This window comes from Eumetopias jubatus, unplaced genomic scaffold, assembly GCF_037043125.1.
Source record: "Eumetopias jubatus isolate StellerSeaLion01/CBP00866 unplaced genomic scaffold, mEumJub1_p1.0 scaffold_3, whole genome shotgun sequence".
Taxonomy (NCBI): Eukaryota; Metazoa; Chordata; class Mammalia; order Carnivora; family Otariidae; genus Eumetopias; species Eumetopias jubatus.
The window spans coordinates 93,836,804-93,856,642 of NW_028274809.1; the positions used below are offsets into that span (position 1 = coordinate 93,836,804).

A 19,839-nucleotide genomic window follows, 5' to 3' on the forward strand; every position below is an offset into this window, starting at 1 on the left:
AATGATTCCCTTTACACCCACACACTCCTTTTCTGGGTTTTACGCACTCAAGTCTCAATTTATTATAACCCAAGCAGCTGATGTTTCAAAATAACACCTATACTGATTACTCTCAAGTATGATAAGTTAGCCCTCAAAGCGGCAGAGGTAGCCATCAATTTCCGATTACTGTCAGTCACTGCTAACCTTAACTGTGACTTGCCTCTGGCATGTAACGAGAATTTCTCAAATGTTAATTTCCAAAATTAGTCATTACTTAAATAGTGAAAGATGTTCATTTAAAAACAGCTTAATTAAATATCTTTTTTTAAAGATTTTATTTATTTATTTGAGACAGAATGAGAGAGAGAGAGAGCACATGAGAGGGGGGAGGGTCAGAGGGAGAAGCAGACTCCCTGCTGAGCAGGAAACCCAATGCGGGACTCGATGCGAGACTCGATCCAGGGACTCCAGGATCATGACCCGAGCCGAAGGCAGTCGCTTAACCAACTGAGCCACCCGGGCGCCCTTAATTAAATATCTTAATTAAAGAGATCAACTGTAAAAGCTGATGTTTTAAGGCCCTGAGAATACTTTTTTTTTTAAAGATTTCTTAGGTTTTTGTGTTGTTGGGAGGGTTGCTTTCTTATAAACAAATCTAAAACTATTTTTTTTTTTTGGTGGGAAGATAGATTAAAATGTTTTTACAGAAATAAATTCCTTACAAGGTAGAATGGGACAAAAGATTCTGATACTATCTAAACATTATTTCATGAGAGAGTGGCCTGTTATTATATATTTTATTCATTTTATTTTTTGTGTTTTATGTTTCCTATTTTTTATATTTTATTTATTTAACTGTTTTATTTTCTCCTTTTAAAAAATATGTTTCAGTGATGCCTAGCTGGCTCAGTCAGTGGAGCGTGCAACTCTTAGTCACAGGATTGGGAGTTCAAGACCCATGTCAGGTGTATACATTCTTTAAAAAATGTATTTCAAAACGTATCTAGGAAGAGAGCCACTTGAGAGAGGGGGAAGGCAGTAAATTGAAAACAAGCATATTATGTGCAAAACTCCTTAATTAATGATAGAATCCTTAGCACCCTTCTCCTAATCAGCTCCCAGATTACTGGTAGCCAGCATTGTACCCTTCAGGAAGGAGACTGAAGGACTCCTTTCTGGAGAACCAGACCAGACCACGAAAAGCCTAGGGACACTGACAGGGTTTCTCTGACAGTCACTGGTCACCTCAGTGAAGTCCCCCACATGAAACTTGCCATTGCATTTTACTCTTAATGCTTATTAAGTCTCATTCTTAAATATGAATGGACAGTAAAGGCCGCGAGGCCTGGAGGAAAGCCTTTCGCTGGAAAAGCAGAGACTAAAACAAGCATGTAAGCCAAGAAAGGGATCAGAAGAAGCAGAGACAATGGAGAAGATGTTAAAAGGAAACACCAAAACTATTACTAATGTCCATAAAGAAGTGAAAGAAAATACTGTGCCCATGAAACAGAACAAGGAGAGGAAATCAGACAAGTGAAGCTCATAGGAATTGGACCTGTCATATCAGAAAATAGTAATTCAACAAGGATGGGACAGAAGTAATGAACTCACCAAGAAAGAAGAACAAATAGCAATCAGAAAGTATGAGAAAAGTTGAAGAAAATCAAATGATCAATCCAGAAGCTTTTTGCTTAATAGGAACTCCAGAAAGAGAAGACAGAGAAAACAGAGGAAGAAAACATAATATATGAAAATTTCCCAGAACTGAAGGACATGGGTTTTTCTGTTTTAAAGTGCCCAATGAGCACCTAATATGAGTGGAAAACCAAAACACACACACATATCCAATAAAGCTACCACTCTCCTGATTTTTTTCCCTTTCTTACTATTGCTTGTGTGTTTCTTTGCTTAATATCTCTTCCTCGTTCCACCCTTAATGCTGTTTCTATGCTTTCTGTCCTTGACTTTGACCTTTTCTCACTACACTCTCCCTCCATGTGTCATGACATCAAGTCCTATACCTTTAACCACCTCTCTCTGTTAGTGGTTCCCAGATGTGTGAATCTAGGTGTTTCTTTCTCTTGAACTCCAGATCTGCTTCCTGGAACTCTCCACCCTGGTACCCATCAGTCTTCCCACGTGTCTAAAAGTGAACTTATTTCCTTATCCTCTTTTTGTCTTTTTATGAGCCCAGTTATTTTCCTATATTCCCTATTACAGGAAAACATCATTCCTACAGTGTTACAAGTCAGAAATGTAGGAGTTTGAGGTCACTCTGGGCCCCTCCATCTACCTCACCCCTTGCAGTCAATCATTACATCCTTTTATTTTTTATGTTTTTATTTATTTTTTAAAGATTTTATTTATTTATTTGACAGAGATAGTGAGAGAGCACAAGTAGGCAGAGCAGCAGGCAGAGGGAGAGAGAGAATCAGGCCCTCCGTGGAGCAGGGAGCCCGATGCGGGGCTCGATCCCAGGACCCTGGGATCATGACCTGAGCTGAAGGCAGATGCTTAACCGACCAAGCTACCCAGGTGCCATGTTTTTATTTTTTATTAAGTTCAATTAGCCAACATATAGTACATCTTTAGTTTTTAATGTAGTGTTCAATGATTCATTAGTTGTGTACAACACCCAGTATGTTCTTTTAGAACTTCATGGTGATAAGCCCCATGTGTCCCACATTCCCAGGCTACCCTTCTATTCTTTCATTCATATGCATGCAGGGACAAATAAGGTCATTGGCTATTTGGGGAGGAAATCTGTAGCATGAAAAAGGGGAGCAAAAATAAGCTAATAGAAAAATTAACCCTAAAGATAACATTTTAAAAACTCAAATTAGTAGCCTCACATTTAAGATGATATTGCAAATATAAATAAAATCAGACTACTATGAAAAAGGAACAGGAAACAAAAAGGAACTTTTAGATGTTAAAAATATGGCTGTAAAGGGGCGCCTGGGTGGCTCAGTTGGTTAAACGTCTGCCTTCAACTCAGGTCCTGATCCCAGGGTCCTGGGAACAAGCCCCACATCGGGCTCCCTGCTCAGCGGGGAGTCTGCTTCTCCCTCTCACTCTCCCTCTGTGCTCTCTCTCTCTAAAATAAATAAATAAAATCTTTAAAAAAAAACACAGCTGTCAAAATAAAAAATTCTGTAGTCAGGGTTGCAAGATAAATGAGAGAAAAACTAAGAATTTAGAGAGTAAAAAGAAAAAAAGGAAAATGTGACAATAAAAGGTAAGACATTATGTCTAGTTCCAACGTTCTGCTAACAGTAATTCCAGAAAAAAAAAGAAAAGGGGAAGAAGCTATCAAAGAATAATGGAAATTTCCAGGAGCTAACGCTACTGAGTACCATTCAAAATTAAGGTATCCTGGGTGCTGAGCATAAGGCATAGATATAAATGACACAGATATAGAAAGACAGATTATTGTGAAATTTCAGAGCACCAGTGATAAAGAGGTCTTGAAAGCCTCTAAAACAAAGGAAAAGTGCAACCTATGAAGGAACATCGTCAGCATCATCAGGTGTTGGAAGAAGCAGAGCAATGTCTTTAAAGACTTGAAAAGAATTGTACACCCCATGAAACTACTGACTAAGGGTTAGAAACAAAATCAGTTCATTTCCAGACATGGAAGGACTCAGAAGGTCATGCTTTAACTAGAAATAGCTGATAGAATTTGTTCATGTTTGCCGAACATTTGCTAGTATTTTAAAAATTCTGAAAGCCCTCTTGGCTGTCCTATTATATGGAATAGAACATTTTCTTTAAATGTTTAACTATCTTTTTTGCTTTGTTACTTTTTTAAACACCAAACTGTTAGTCTGCTAATCTCTCTGCTTTTCTTCACCCTTTTTTTTTAATGTTTATTTATTCATGAGAGTCAGAGAGAGAGAGAGAGAGAGAGAGGCAGAGGCAGAGGGAGAAGCAGGCTCCCCGCCTAGCAGGGAGCCCAGTATGGGACTCGATCCCAGGACCCTGGGATCATGACTTAGCTGAAGGCAGACGCTTAACCATCTGAGCCACCCAGGCACCCCTCTTCACCCTTTTCTTAGATTTCCCTTGTGCCTTGTTTTAAAAATCTTGTCTCATGGTTAATAATTTCCTTCTTTATATTTTTATCTAAATTCTGTAACTTGCACAACTAATCAGATAACTTTTTATAGTACATGAAGTTGTGTAAATAACAGCCATAGAAAATATAAGCTGTACATTTTGGGGGGGGGGCACGTGATTTTTTTTTTCTTCCTCACTGCTAAGAAGTGCAGGTAGATGTATTATGTAAAATATTTCTTTACAATATATGGTATTTTGCTGTCATTATCCATAGTGTCTGTTAGTGTTATCTATTGCTGCATAACAAATTACCCCCAAATTTAGGGTCTTCAGACAATAATAGTCATATATTATTTCTTATGATTTCTAGGGGTGAGGAATTCAATCAGGGTGTAGTGGAGATGATGTGTTTTTGCGCCACAGTGAATGGGGACTTTGATGGAAGACCCCAAGTCTGAGATCTGGAAACATCTCAAGGCTCATTCACTCACATGTCTAGCAGTTGATGCTGTCTGTAACCTAGGGACCTACGTGGAGTTGTCAACTCAGACATCCACACATGGTTTCTCCCTGTGACCTGGGCTTCCCCACAACATGGTGGCAAGGCTCCAAAGACAAGCAACCCAAGACATAAAGAGAAAGAGATTCAGAATGCCAGCAACCAAGTGGAAGCCACATAATCTTCAACGACCTAGCTTCACAAGTCACACAGTGTCATTTTCACTGCATTCTACTGATTGAGACAGTTACAAAGATTCACCCAGGTTCAAGGGAGAGGAACACAGACCCCACCTCCAAATGTAGGCATGTCATGTCGTATTGGGAGAAAAGCAGGTCAAATAGGATAAGAACTGGTGTGACTATCTTTGGAAATGCAATGTGTATCCACTATGGTACCCCTAACAGGAATTCTCTAAAAATGACTCCTTTGTCTTCCTTCCACAAGCTAATCACTTGTGGAGATATGCATTCCACTTTCTCTAATAAGGAGGTTGAGATTTACACGTTGAAAAGAAGACAAAAAACATGAGATAATGATGGAGATTTTCTTAGAAAAGGGAAATAAATTTCTTGAAAGCAAGATAATTATTAAGATGTGTCTGTTAAAGAAGCCGTTCTAATTAATAGCTTTAATGCTATTTGAAAAAATACTCCCTAGTCAAGAAAACATTGTAATCTGAAAGACATTGTTTATGAATACTGTATTTATGGTTTGGGCATGAAAACATTTTTGTAGGTTCTTGGTTGACTCGAAATATATAAATATACCATTCTCCTTTCCCTGATATACCCCTAGAGCAGAGAGTTGATGAAGTGTAATTTTATTACGTAAATTTGGTAGCCACATTACTTAACATCTCTAAAGCGTTAGTGTCCTCATCTAAAATACAGGAAGAATACTAGTACCTGTCTCACAGAACTGGCATGAGGATTAAATGAGTTAATATATGTAATGTGCTTGGCATACTGTAAGTGCTAAAAAAAAATGTTAGACACAGGAAGTATATAGATGTGTTAATGATATTCTGCATATATGTATATATGAAGAGTCATAGCGTAACTGAATTCATTTCCAACAAGGTATTCAAAAGATAAAGAAATATGGTTACTGAAAATAGTTGGTTAATCTCTTTCATTTAAGAAGAACATATTAGATTGCTTCTTAATTTGATAACTGTTTTTCCTAGTTTGAGAAAGAAAAACAGCATGATATTCGATCATTCTTTTTACCAAAACCTAAGAAAAGACAGTTGGTGACCTCCTGTGATGAATCAGGGATATTCCAAGAGAAAAATACCGTTGTGCCAGCAGACCCTGGAAAAAGAGCCACAAGACATATTGAGTATGAAAGCAATGTTGAACCTGAAGCTAAAAGAGTGAAGTCAGTCACCACCAATGACCACTGCAGTGCCCCAGAGGAGAAACCATCCCGGCTCAGGCAGACCTTGGCTCTAGCCCAGGCAACCAGCCCAGTCCTTCCTGGAAAGGGCTGGCAGTGTGTATTCTGCACCTATATCAATAACTCAGTGTTACCTTGTTGTGAAATGTGTGAGAATTCTCCAGGCAGAGCTGGTGAGTACATGGGAGTATGGCCCTGGAGGGGGCTGGCGGTGTTGTCTTCACATAGTCTGTGTTTTTAGAGGCAACTGCTGTTAGCACGGGTTAGTGGGACTCGACACTGACTTTAGCTTTTAAGCTAGAGTAAGAACTTTACATAGTGAAGACTGAATTTATCCCCCAGTAGAATGTGGAAAGCTCCCAGTTCTGTCAAGAACGTATATCCCTGAGCGTCTGTGACATGGCATTAATTTGGCACAAATGGACACTTCTCATTAATGCCAGCAGGATGTGAATTCAGTGGGCAGGAATAGAAGCTCTGTTGCTATGGCAGCAAATATGCCTTATAGTCATAGACCTGCTGTTTTCTTTCTCCTGTAGATAATACTTGTTTTTAAAGAAATTATAGATTATTTTTGTTTAAATAGCAAAATAATCCAGGGTAGCTTCTTTGCCTAGTAAAATATACATTGTGTCCTGTTTCTTGCATGACAAATCATAAAAATTCCTCTATAGATCGTCCTTTAAGAGCCAATTTGGTATCTGTTTTATGAGTTTATTCTTTTCCAAAACATGCTATTTTAAAAGTAGAAATTATAAACATACCTCAGAGTATGTTTTTATAGCATGGTATTACATTTTCTGATGTTTTGTTTTTGAAATTAATACTGAGGTTGTCTTAAGAAAAAATATCATTAGTATTTCTTTTGTTTCCAGTTTTAGAGACCATTTTCATGGCAACTCAAAAGGCCAACTTGACGGTTTTTAGAAGCTGGAAGAAATCATTTTATTTTATCAGTTGTAATAATTGTTACACATCTCCTTTTCCATCATATGTGAACTCTTTAGAGAAGTGACAGTAACAGTCAGCTAAGATAAAGGCTCTGCTACTGCAGTTCCTTCCTGCCTTTCTTGTTCTCCTATGTCTTAGTTTTAATCTGAAAGAAAATGTAATCAGTAGCTGAGTCTTTCCTCTTTCAATTCTGGGTGTTCCTACAAAAATGACAAGTCTGCCATCTGGGTGGTTATATTTGTAATGTGGACACCTGTTGTCTGTGAACTAAATTGGAACCACAAGCTTATTACATATAATATCTCTCACAATTTGCATTATCTCATTCAATTTCCAACTACTCTAGACCATAAAAATAAAATATCTCATGACTACAGAATAATGCCAGTTCACATTAAGTATAAGTTGAGTGATTTAGCAATGAAAATCATAGTTTAATAGGGTTTGTAGTTCTGATTTTTCTTTGTGACACCAAGAGCAACAGCAAAAGTTTCTAGACCCCTGATTTAATAAGCAAACTCTCAAGCAACCTGAAGAAAAATAAAACTCCTTTTGTGACTATGAAAGTCTGACTAAACAGAAATACATATAAGTAACAGTGATACTACTGTGTATAAAAGGTTATAATTGTTAGATTAATATTATTGTACTTGGCATAATGATTTCCCACCCTAATTTGGATATACCCTCAAAAGTACTGAAAAGCAGAATTAATTCTAATTCATCCAAAATTTTCAATCAGTGTTTGCCATACAACACTTTGAGGAAACAGAATCCAAAAAACTAAAGGAGAGGGGCACCTGGGTGGCTCAGTCAGTTAAGCATCTGCCTTCAGCTCAGGTCATGATCCCAGGGTCCTGGGATCGAGCCCCTCATTGGGCTTCTTGCTCAGCGGGGAGCCTGTTTCCCCCTCTCCCTCTCCCTGCCACTCCCCATGCCTGTGCTTTCTCTCTCTCTCTCTCTCTCTGTCAAATAAATAAAATCTTAAAAAAAAAAAAACTAAAGGAGCAATATTATGAAATTACAGTCCTATAAAGGTTGCTAATGCAGTCTCCAGGACATTCAGTACAATTTGGTATAGTATATACTGAACACTAATATTTGTCAATAAATAACCCTTCTCTTGTGCTTTGTTTTGTTTTTTGTTTTCTTAAGTAATCTCTATGCCCCACATGGGGCTTGAACTCATGACCCTAAGATGTAGAGTCGTATGCTTTACTGAGCCAGCCAGATACCCCTCTTGCACTTTGTTGCTAATATCCATATAGTTCATACTTGCCATCTTACAGCTCATAGGCCCACACTTCTGTCTCCCGCTTGAACTGCGGCTCGTCCATATGCCTCTGCCTCATCTGCACCTGCTCGTGTGATGGGTACCTCAAGGTGAACATGGCCCAAGGTGGAGTTCTTGATTCACCACCACCATACCTAACACCTAAATCTCTTCCCTCATCATCCCTCCATGATGCTAGAAATGCAGGCAGCATCCTTGATTCCTTTCTGTTCTCCCACACTTGATTTGTCAGGTTCTGCTGGCATAACTTCAAAGTCTATCCTGATTCTGGCCACATCTTCCTTGCTGCTACCATCCTACCAGAAGTTACCATTTTCTCTCCCAGACCTCAGTGGCCTCCCAGCTAGCCTCCCTGTGGCCCTTCAATACAAGCAACCAGAGTGAGCCTTTAAAAACTCAGATGATTCCATTCCTTTACCTAAAACCCTCAATGGCTTCCGTTTACATTTACAGTCGGGTTTGAGAATTCAGGCCCTCGGGCTGGGACTCCTAGATTCCCGAACAGCCCTCAGCTCAGATGGAACTCGACCCAGAGCTTTGCCCTGCCGACATTTGCTCCCCACTGTCCCCCGATTACAAAACCTTGTTTTATTCTCATTTTATTTCTCTTTTTCTTTATTCATTGGCCTTTATTCTCTTTCTCTGATTTTTTTTGTTTCCTTGGTGATTGTCTGACATTTAGAATGGAAACTCTAGGAAGCGGGGATTTGTCTGTCTCATTCCTCACTGCCTGTCCAGCACCCCATCGTTTGCACATGGGGCATTTAGTGACTCCCAACAGGTCTTTCCAGAGAATGAACAAACATTGTTGACCGTGTTTCTTTTTATAAAACCTAGCTGTGACTTTTTTAAAAACTGACCTTAGGGGCACCTGGGTGGCTCAGTTGTTAAGCATCTGCCTTTGGCTCAAGTCATGATCCCAGGGTCCTGGAATCAAGCCCCGCATCGGGCTCCCTGCTCAGCAGGAAGCCTGCTTCTCCCTGACCCTCCCCCTGCTTGTGTTCCCTCTCTCTCTGTGTCTCTGTCTGTCAAATAAATAAATAAAATCTTTTTTAAAAAAATAAATAAAACTGACCTTAGAGTAAATAATGATTTTACCTAAATTTGTGTGTAAATTGTTTGTTTGATTTTCATAATTCTACAACTAGATAGCCTCAGCTCTACCCAGGATAAAAATGAAAATGAGAAAGGTGATCCTCAGAAAGACACTTCCAAAAACGCTTGGACTAGTTCTGACTCTGAAAAACGAGTCCTTGCACCCTCAGAACCTAACCCGTTGGCTGAAAGCAAGGAAGAAATATCAGAAATCAAGAGAGAAGATGGACTCACACCCCAGCCAGGTGATGGTAAGTCTGGTTTCCACTTCCAGTGTCCAGATGCTAACCATGCACGTAGATAGATAATACTATTGATAGATTTGCTGCTACTACCCCATTCCAGGTTCCTTGCATTACCATTTTTGTACTAAACATTTGGAACCACACACTGAAATACCAGATGGCTGGAAGAGCAGAACGGTGGGCATTCAGACATGACACAGAGAGCAGAACTGACACGTAGCTCTGCCTGTGCTGCCCCCAGGCCGCTCGCCCAACCTCATCCGGGTCAGGCGCATCTACGAATGAGGGTGTGGTTTTGGTATTTGGGAGGTTCTTTTGGATAAAACAGTGAGATGGACATACTATTAACAGCTACTTAACAGATCATTAATCATTTGCACATGAATTTCTTTTAAATGGCTACAACTAATTCGCCTATTTTAAATTTAGGATTTGGGTTTTTTTTTTTTTTTTTAAGAAAACGTTTTCAAGGTACATAATTTCAAGACTATATGAATCATGACTGCACTTGGAGCCAACCATGTAGTGTTTGGATTTATTTACTCTTTGGTTGATTCCATTCATTACTTCAGGCTGTGATGGTGGGTGCTTACCAGCCCACATGTCTCACATCACTATTGTTATGGGCCGGCTGGCCAGAGTTGGTGAGTACTTTGGGGTTATTTTCTTTGTTAATCCGTTAGTGACCACAGTAACCCACAGACTGATGTTCTCATTATAACAACACCAAAACTGTTGAGATGGGACAGTTGACGTTTTCCTTCTAAATCAGTTGCTATTAAACACATATAATTCAGAGTCAGATTCATAGTTTTAAAATGAAACGTTCATTTAAGAATTTCTGAGCTCAGGGCATTCTCCTTTCTTTTTCCCTCAGCCTTCCTTCCCTCTAATGCCTCAAAGTCTTCTCAAATAATGTCTTGGAATGGACCCTGTTTTAGGTGTGTTAATTTTAACGGTATTTAGGTAGACGGTGTAGTCTCAGGTGGGGCATTCCCCTCATAACTCTGGTGTCCTTCCTTCTGCTCTGACAATCCCCCAAGTGCTGAGGAAGCCCTTGTTGTAGGACAGCGTGTGGCTCACTGGACTAAACATCAGACCAAGAACAAACAACTCATGGACCATGAGTCTCTTCATCTGTGGCAGGGCAATTCTGGTTTGTTAATTGGAAATTGGTCCCTTGATGAAGGCACATGCTAGGTTTACTTACACATACTTTTCAAAAATCACTAGACCTTTAGAAATTCTATTCTGCCAGTGAAATTTGCCTTGGCCTCATCCACTCCAGACAATGCCAACTTTTCCCCCATTCCTGTCCCCTCTTCCTTTGACTTCTCAGATCACTGGACTGAGAATTCCATACAAGCGATATGTTTCACCTCTCCCCACTAACATGGATTTCCATGAAAAACAAACAGAAGGATGACAGAGGGGGCACACTATGTGAAAATGTTTATTCTATGCACATAAGCTCTTCTAGAACTGGAGTGGTATGTGCTTTGCGGGGACTGTGGTTTTGTTCTAACTGGAATTCTAAGGGTCTGGAAGGATGGCTGTGTCTTCACAAGATGCATCATCTCTAGTCTTGAGCCATTAAATTATACTTCATGAAAACAATGACAAGAGGAATATGTTCCCCAGTGTAGCTGCTAACTACCAAGAATATCAACTGATTTGGAATCAATCCTATAATGCTTTTTATCAGAGAATGACTTCTGATCTTTAAACATTAATACATTAACTATGGTTCTTCAAAAAATCTGAAGACACAGTGATTATAGGATGCACTTATTTTATGTACATTAAAAAAGAAAGAAACTCTAAAAATTAAGCTGTATCTTAATACCTGAATGAGAGTCCAGACCAGGTCAAACCACCCTCTGTTGCTTTGATATGTCTTTCATTTGTCCTGAGGGATTCGGCAGTCCTTCTGCCTCCATTGCTGTGCTTGGCATGTACTAGGGCAACCCTTCTGCACATCTCAGGATCCAGATGTGAGAGAGCTTTCTCTCTCTGCAGGGATCTCCTTTCCTTAGGTTCCATGAAGCACTTAGTTTTTCCTTTGCAAGAATATAAAAAAATTTTGGTTCCTCCTCCAACGATACATATTTGCTTCTTTAATATCAAATTTATGCTCTCCCGCCTTATATGCAAAAATTTTTGGTCCGCATAACTTTTCATTTCAATACCAAATCATAGTGGAACATTTTGAAGACATTGTAGAGGTAATTAAACTGAACTCATGTAGTAACAGACAATGCGTTTGACTCAAGTGTGGTGTTGAAGTAACAATAGTATTGTAGTTATGACTAAGCTCACACGTGCTCGGGCAGTGACAACCACTTCGCACCTGCCACCGGGCCAGCAATGATTGTAAAACGGCACAGTTACTGGCTGTACAACATGCCAATCTCAGAGATGTTAAAGTGTGGAAAAAGCTGACATTTTTGAATTTATGAAATATGGGAATACTCCCAAGTTTGTAAAATGACCAGTGGCTTGATTTAAAAAATTTAAATATGATGACATTGCCAAGTAGAATGACAAATCATAGACTTCTAGATCTGGGGAAGCACTTTAAAAGGTCACCGAGGAAAAAATAAAATAAGAATAAATTAATAATGATGATGATGAAAATCGTTCAGAAACTGTGGCAGAGGTTAAGGGCATAGGCTCTGTAGCCACACAACTGGTCTTAAGTCCTCTTACTGGTGGTGTGACCTTGGGCAAGTTAATGTGCCTCAGTTTTCTCCTCTGTAAAATGCACTACTTATTTCTGAGATGTTAATATATGTACTGAGAACAGTGCCTGGCACATTGTAAGTACTTGATAAGTGTTAACCATAATTATTATTTAGATCCACTGTGATAACCCTATCTCTCCTATATATATATATTGGTCAATGAAACTGAGAAGTGGTAAATAAGAGAAGATAATCAGAAAAAAAGCTTGTCCACATATCCCCTTTTTCTAAATGTGAAGTACTGGATCATAGGGAATCTGGCATTTAAGTGGTCTTTTACAGAGCTGGATTGCTGCTGGCAACCAAAATGGTGCTCCTTCAGTCCCAGCTTAAAACCACTCTGGGAGAAGTCCAGATTCTAGACTCCTTTAAGACCAGTAAAACTCTCGGTGGAGGAAATTCTCTCTCATATCTAACGCATGTCTTTTCAGCTAATTCTGAATTTGTTTCTCTCTTATGGGGTCATTAGCAAAAGTGCAAAGCAACTGGTTTCCATATAAGCCAGTGTGGTCTTAGATGGCCTACCATCGTAGTTTTATTTCAAGTACAGACACATGTTCTTTGTCAAATATGTTGATATATTTTATATAGCTCTTTCATCATTCTAACCCATAGAAGATTAAAATAAGCTGTTTTGGTTAGAGGAGAGGTAAGCCTTAAGGTTCTTTTTTATCTTCTTAACTAGAACAGTTGAAGAGTTCAGACAACTTGCCAGTGTATGATACCTTAATGTTCTGTGCAAGTAAGAATACTGACCGGATTCACCTCTATACTAAGGTAAGCATCATGCAGATTCTGTAGCTTGAAACATACAAAAGGCTTCCTTTTTTTCATGCTCAGTGGAGATATTTAATTTTATTAACAATGATATAGGTATCTGTTTCTTTTTCTCTTTAAAGCTAATTCTAAAATTCTTTTGTTAAATCTAAAGACAATGAGAAGCAAAACAGCATAGTAGTTAAGAGCACAGACCTCAGGGCCAAACTGCTTCAATTCATATCTGTTACTGAGCATGGAATCTTAAACATATTACTTAACTGCTTTGTGCCTCAGTTTCCTCAACTGGAAAATGTAGAGAGGAGTTGTTGCAAGGGTAACATGAGCCAATTCCTGTAAATCACTTAGCACTGTGCCTAGCCGTAAGGAACTCTCAGTAAGAGCTCCTAGATGTGGTATACACACACACCCCACATCTACACAATGGCATATTATGCGGCCATAAAGAACGAGATCCTGCCATTTGCAACAACATGGATGGACATAGAGGGTATGATGCTAAGTGAAATAAGTGAGACAGAGAAAGACAAGTACCACATGATTTCACTTATGTGTGGAATCTAAAAAAACAAAACAAATGAACAAACAAAGCAGAAAAAGACCCATAAATCAGAGAACAAACTAGTGGTTGCCAGAGGGGACAGGGTGGGGGCATGGGCAAAATGGGGGAAGGGGAGTGGAAGTTACAGGCTTCCAGTTATGGAGGGAGTAAGTCACAGGGATGAAAGGTACAGCACAGAGAATACAGTGAATGATATTGTGATAGTGTTGTGTGGTGACAGATGGCAGCTACACTGGTGTGAGCACAGCATAACTTATAGACTTGTCAAATCACCATGTTGTACACCTGAAACTTACGTAACGTCATGTCAACTGTACTTGGAAAAAAAGTTAGCTCCTTCACAGATCCTTTGTAGCAGCCTCAGCACCTTTGCCGAAGCCTGACCCTGCCCATCCATGTCGAATAAAGTCTAGGAAGCTTTAAAAATATGATTGCTTGGATTCATGCCATAGCCTAGGTTAGTGGTGCTCAAACTTTTTAGTCTCAGGAGCTCTTTGTACTTTTATAATTTGCTGAGAACCCCAAGGAGCTTTTGGTCAGGTGGGTTATATCTGTTGATATTTACTCTATTTGAAATTAAACTGGAAACACTTAAAAATATTTATTAACTAAAGATAGTAATAACCCATTGTTGATATTCATGTCAACAGCTTATTTTTATGAAACATGTTTTATAAAACAAAGATAACATTTAGTGAAGAGAGTTGGCATTGTTCTACATTGTTTTTAGGATTTTTTTTTTTTTAATTATTCTAGAGAGACACAGAGAGAGCGGGGGGCAGGGGGAGGAGCAGAGGGAAGGGACAAGCGGGCGCCACGTTCAGCAGGAGCTTGACGAAGGCTGGACCCCAGGACCCTGAGACCATGGCCTGAGCCGAAATCAAGAGTCGGACGCTTAACTGACTGAGCCCCCCAGGCACCCCTTCATCGTTTTATATTTTTACCCGTTTCTCTAGAGTCTTAATGAAGACCTTGGGATTCTCGTACCGGTCTGTCCCTGGGAAACATCACTGTGCATTTGTGAGAGGATGAGATGAAAAGGGCAAATGTTGTTTTCCTGTTATTAAGAAAACACTCTTGCCTTTATGGAGCCCCTAAAGTGGCCTCAGGGGCCTGTAAGAATCTTTGGCCTAGGTAAACTCATGTGAGTATTTGAGGAAAAACTTGTTGAGACGATGAATACTTTGGTCTACAGTATCAAATTCCTAGTCTTTATAAGGAAAATAAAATATTTGTAACTTCTTATATTCATGAGAGCCTACTGAAAGAATGCCTTTTTTTTTTTAAAGATTTTATTTATTTATTTGAGAGAGAGAGAGAATGAGAGACAGAGAGCACGAGAGGGAAGAGGGTCAGAGGGACTCGATCCCGGGACTCCAGGATCATGACCTGAGCCGAAGGCAGTCGCTCAACCAACTGAGCCACCCAGGCGCCCGAAAGAATGCCTTTTTCAAGATAACTTAGGTTACAGGTTTTACACTAAACCAAATAGAAATATAGATAGATGGCAGGCCGTGTAATAATCTCCAGTGCCAACTAATAATTAGAAGGGATTGCTAGCAGATTAGGAGATGACTAGGATCGTGAATGCCAGGAGCCCCACACTGCTTCTGTCGTGGGACCACAGCCAAGAGAGGGACACCGGGAACGAAGCCAGGCAGTGAACAATGCTTCTCTTTAAGGCTTGGACCTCCGCCCACCATGTGGAAGCTCTGGGTGTGGAGGGAGCACCAAGGCCGCCTCAGCTCGCGTAGAGGCAGGTCTGAGTGCCTGAGCACCCTCATCTGCAGTGTGGGGAGAGCTCCAGGCCATGGTTCCCAGACCACCAGGTGAGAATAATAGAGAACTGGTCCCCAGAGGAGATTGAAGGTCAAGAACCCAAAAGGCAGACACCAGGCAGAGCACAACACAGAATTCAGAAGCCCTTAAACTCCTTACACTTTTTATTCTGTACAGTGAAAGCTCTGCATCCTGCATCATCTGATCAGTGTTTTCACCCCTTTGGGTGGAGATAGGAGAGAAACTGCAAAGTCCTGGTGCAGCAGCCTCGCTGACCCACCTTCTAGTTCCAGCACCCAGCCTGCATCGAGTGGGCCACCTCACCTTCTTGACATCTCTCTTAATAGTCTCAAGTGCATTTTTATGAATGAGCTAAATACTTGCATGTCCCTTTACCATAAAATGTTATTCAATTAATCTTCTGAATATGAGACACTAAGCAGGGGACACATGAACAGGTCTTTTCACAGCTGTAAGGTGAGCTGAGGTGAATCTGGAAGTAGGAATTTGGATAAAAACCCCTTTAAAAGGAAGATCAGTAACAGCTCTTTAGCATCCTATGCTGCAGTAACAGTGGCCCTCTAAAGAGCTATCCATTTTAGCCAGAATCCCAAGTCTAATTCAGAGTTTATTGGAACCGTTACATGTCTAAACTTTGAATCAGTTTGTTAAGTATTTTTTGTGTGTTTTTTTCCAAAGTGATTGTGGAAACTGTAACTTTCTTTTCAGCTGAGAGAATTCAATATGGGTTCAGCTTTTATTGATACAATAGATTTTCATATGCAGAAGTTTTTCTTCCCCTTTATAAAAGAAATACTCATATTTAAACCTCATGTTTAACTGACTACAGCCCTCTACGTGGTATTTTTATCCTTAAGAGGAAAGCAGTGGAGGCATTCAGAGCGCCTGGGGGCCTGGCCCCTCCACCCAGCATCCACGCAGGGCAGCTGTGTGTGTGGAATCTTGTTAGAATGTGCCGCCTCCATTTATCTTTTAGGAATATTGTGCCATAATATAATTCTTTACTTTTTAAAATAATTAGTAGTGCCTACAGACCAGATGGATTAATAATGCCTTCCTAATCTATAATCAGGATGGAAACCAGATGAACTGTAACTTCATTCCTTTGGATATAAAATTAGACCTTTGGGAAGACTTACCAGCAAGCTTTCAGCTGAAACAGAATCGCTCCCTGGTAAGACTAGTCCTGTGCATTTGTTTTAAGTTAAAATCTGTTGAGTAATTTAAGACCATTTTCAGTTCAATAAAAATAAAGTTACCTCGTGGCCTGGTGCAGAGTCAGATCACTAGTCGCATTTTCGTCAGTCCAGGGACTGCCTATGATTTACCTTGGTGCTGAGAATAAACATGAGATCTGTTTCCTTGGTGAGTGATCACACCTAGATTGCTGTTTCTGTGGATAGAATTATCCTCACATCGTTTAATTTCTCCTTCACAGAATTAGCAACTGTGATATTTGTATCTTACAGAATCTCATTTTATCTCTGACGGTTAAGTTCTAACAATGGCCAGTTCTGAGAGCAGGGACGATGCCATACTGGGGGACTCTGGCATCCTCCGAAGCGTCGGCATACAGCCACAGACCAAGTACTTGCTCAGAGGCCTTAAGCCTGATCTGTGGCCGATTGACCTTCACTGCTGAGAAGGATCAACACAGGTGGGGCTGACAGCATGCAGCGTACCACTTTTTACAAGAGAATAGTGATTACGTTTCTTCCCTTTGAGTGGAAAGCAAACATTGCCCATGGGTCAGCCATACCCGTCTTAAAGGAAAAGGTAGCAGTGAGCTATTTTCTCTGGGATCATTGAATCCTGATTCTCAGATTCCCAGAAAATAGCCAGTTACATATAATTGACTAATAAGCAAGATTAATAGCGACCCTGGTAAAAATGTGCCAGATTTATTGCTGGCTGTTTGCCTATGAGAAGTCAGGCAGTCGGGTACAAAGCGATGCTCAGATGTGGCGCTGAAACCTGCCGCCACTGGAAGACCCGCTCTCCCCAAGACCACTTTTGCCTCTGCCACCGCTGGCTTTGTGCTTCTAACAGCTGGGCCTCTTTTGGTCTCGCTGAGCACATTGTTGCCATTGGTCCCTATGTGCATTAAGGACATATGCTGGATATCCTGAAATGTGTCTTTGGGTTGAAAGAGACCTCTGCAGAACTGGCCACAGTTATTTTACAATAAAGATATGAAGATGCATCAAACTGAAGAAAGCCTTAAATTGTGACATTCAGAAGCCTATTTGGGGATATAATAAAACAGCAGTTTTCTGATGTGATAAGGGGCTTACTTTCAAAGGAAAATGCCTGGTGAGCTGGTTAACTCTTTTCATTACCTCATTTTCTGCCAGATTTTGAGGTTTGTTCGAGAATGGAATAGTCTAACTGCCATGAAGCAAAAGATAATCAGGAAAAGCGGGCAGCTCTTCTGCAGCCCAATTCTCGCTTTGGAAGAAATCACAAAGCAACAAACCAAGCAAAATAGTACTAAAAGGTATGCATTGTCTTTCTTTTTTATTTTGTAGTTCATTATTTGTCATGGTTATTTCTACAGGGCGGGGAGACATTTTATGTAACCACTAATGAAATCCTGATGAGTTAAGAGAAAATTATACATAAAATAACAGCTTACTTTATAGCAACATAATTAGATATTTTGTGAATTTGATCAAATCTGCTGGAAAAGATCAGGTTTTCTGGGTCTTGGTCCCATGAGTCCCCACTCATCAGGAGAGAGGCCAGAGTGACAGGCGGGTGTGACCTGTGACCTACCAAGCCCGGGACACAATTTACAACAGGAATACAGGTCCCTGTTAGAAGAGCTGCTGCCCTGCACTCCTGGAGTGTGAATCTGGGTGCCATGCAGCAGGGGGGCTAGTTCTGCTGGACACACCAGCACCCCGAGGATGGCGGGGAACTAGTCTCGTGCCCACGGCCAGAAGCAAAATAAAAGGAAAGGTCAGGTGTGTCCTGTCTGTGTTTTACCTTAATCATTACAGGTTTCTTTCTGATCTCTGTACACTTACTTTCCTTTCTTGGCTTCATAATAATCTCTGCCCAGCTCAGGTATCCCCTGTGGGACTTTACTCCCCCTTCTCTGTAGACGCTTTCTTCAGCATGAAGTAGTGACATGCAGTCCGCTGTTCTGTTGCCCAGCTCCCGTGTGGGGAGAGATCACAAAGCACCAAACTGAACAGCCCCTGTCGCTCTTGCCGTCTCCATACACCAAGATTGTGTCCTCATCCTCAGTTTATGATCTCTAGACTTGTCCATGCACACAGGTGAAAAACATCCATCAATGATATGTGAGAGGGTGCAGTTGATCATATAGCTTGTATCCTTATACAGTGAAAAATCCCTTCAGCTGTTGCAAAATGTGGCATATGGTATATTCATATGTGAGAATAAGGAATGATACTTGTGATATATTATTAAGAGTAAAAATAAGTATAAAAAAAGGATGGAGAGGGCGCCTGGGTGGCTCAGTTGGTTAAGCGACTGCCTTCGGCTCAGGTCATGATCCTGGAGTCCCGGGATCGAGTCCCACATCATGCTTCCTGCTCAGCAGGGAGTCTGCTTCTCCCTCTGACCCTCTTCCCTCTCGTGCTTTCTATCTCTCATTCTCTCTCTCTCTCAAATAAATAAAATCTTAAAAAAAAAAAAAAGGATTGTGATACCGATATATGTAATTGCTCTTATGACACAGAAAGTATCTAGAAGGGTACCCTAGGAACTCTTACCAGAGGTTTCTCTAAGACAGTAACTCTCAGCTGGGGGCAATTTTACCCCCCAGGGTGGCAATGTTAGGAGACATTTTAGTTTATTATGATTAGGGGAAACAACTGGGGAACATGTAGTGGCTAGAGGCCTGGGATACTGCTGAAAATCCTACAGTGAACAGGACTGCACTCCCAAGCAGTTATCTGTTTCAAAATGTCCATAGTGCCCCTGATGAGGACTCTTGCCCATATAATAGGGGAGTTGTGGAGATAGTAGGAACTTTATACTTTAGGCCTGGATCGCAAACTCCTATGACTAAAAGCAAAGCAGGAACCAGAAATGAACACATGAGATCAAGTGTAAAGCCAGAGAAGGTTGAGGTAGGGGGGAGAAGTATAGCAAATTAGAAAGTGCATAACCCATCTGAAGTCATTCAAATTCAGATTAAAAATAAAATACTCTATGAATCAATTAAAGCCCCTTGCCTAGTTGGATTTGTGCACAAGCTGCCAGTTTTGGACTCACCTAAACTCTTCTGTAGTGCTTAAATATTTCCCACGAATGTTGGTTACTTTATATAAAAAATACATTTAAAATACCTGTGTGTATTACTATGTATATGTACACACACACGCACACCACCCCTACACATACAGATACTCACGTGTAACAAAAAGCATGATGCCTGTGCTGTTTCTCTCGATCCT

General features: G+C 40.4%; 1 protein-coding gene across 3 annotated transcripts in view; it reads left to right on the forward strand.

Annotated features, from left to right (window-relative positions):
* The window catches only part of ZRANB3 (zinc finger RANBP2-type containing 3), a 295,703-nt gene that overhangs the window by 264,266 nt on the left and 11,598 nt on the right, over positions 1-19,839 (forward strand). For all 3 annotated transcript variants that reach the window (XM_088021735.1, XM_028101349.2, XM_028101348.2), the window contains 5 exons: positions 5,730-6,114; positions 9,335-9,532; positions 12,956-13,047; positions 16,482-16,583; positions 17,764-17,906. In XM_088021735.1, the coding sequence (XP_087877861.1) occupies positions 5,730-6,114; positions 9,335-9,532; positions 12,956-13,047; positions 16,482-16,583; positions 17,764-17,906 (920 nt within the window). The remainder of the gene's footprint in view (positions 1-5,729; positions 6,115-9,334; positions 9,533-12,955; positions 13,048-16,481; positions 16,584-17,763; positions 17,907-19,839) is intronic.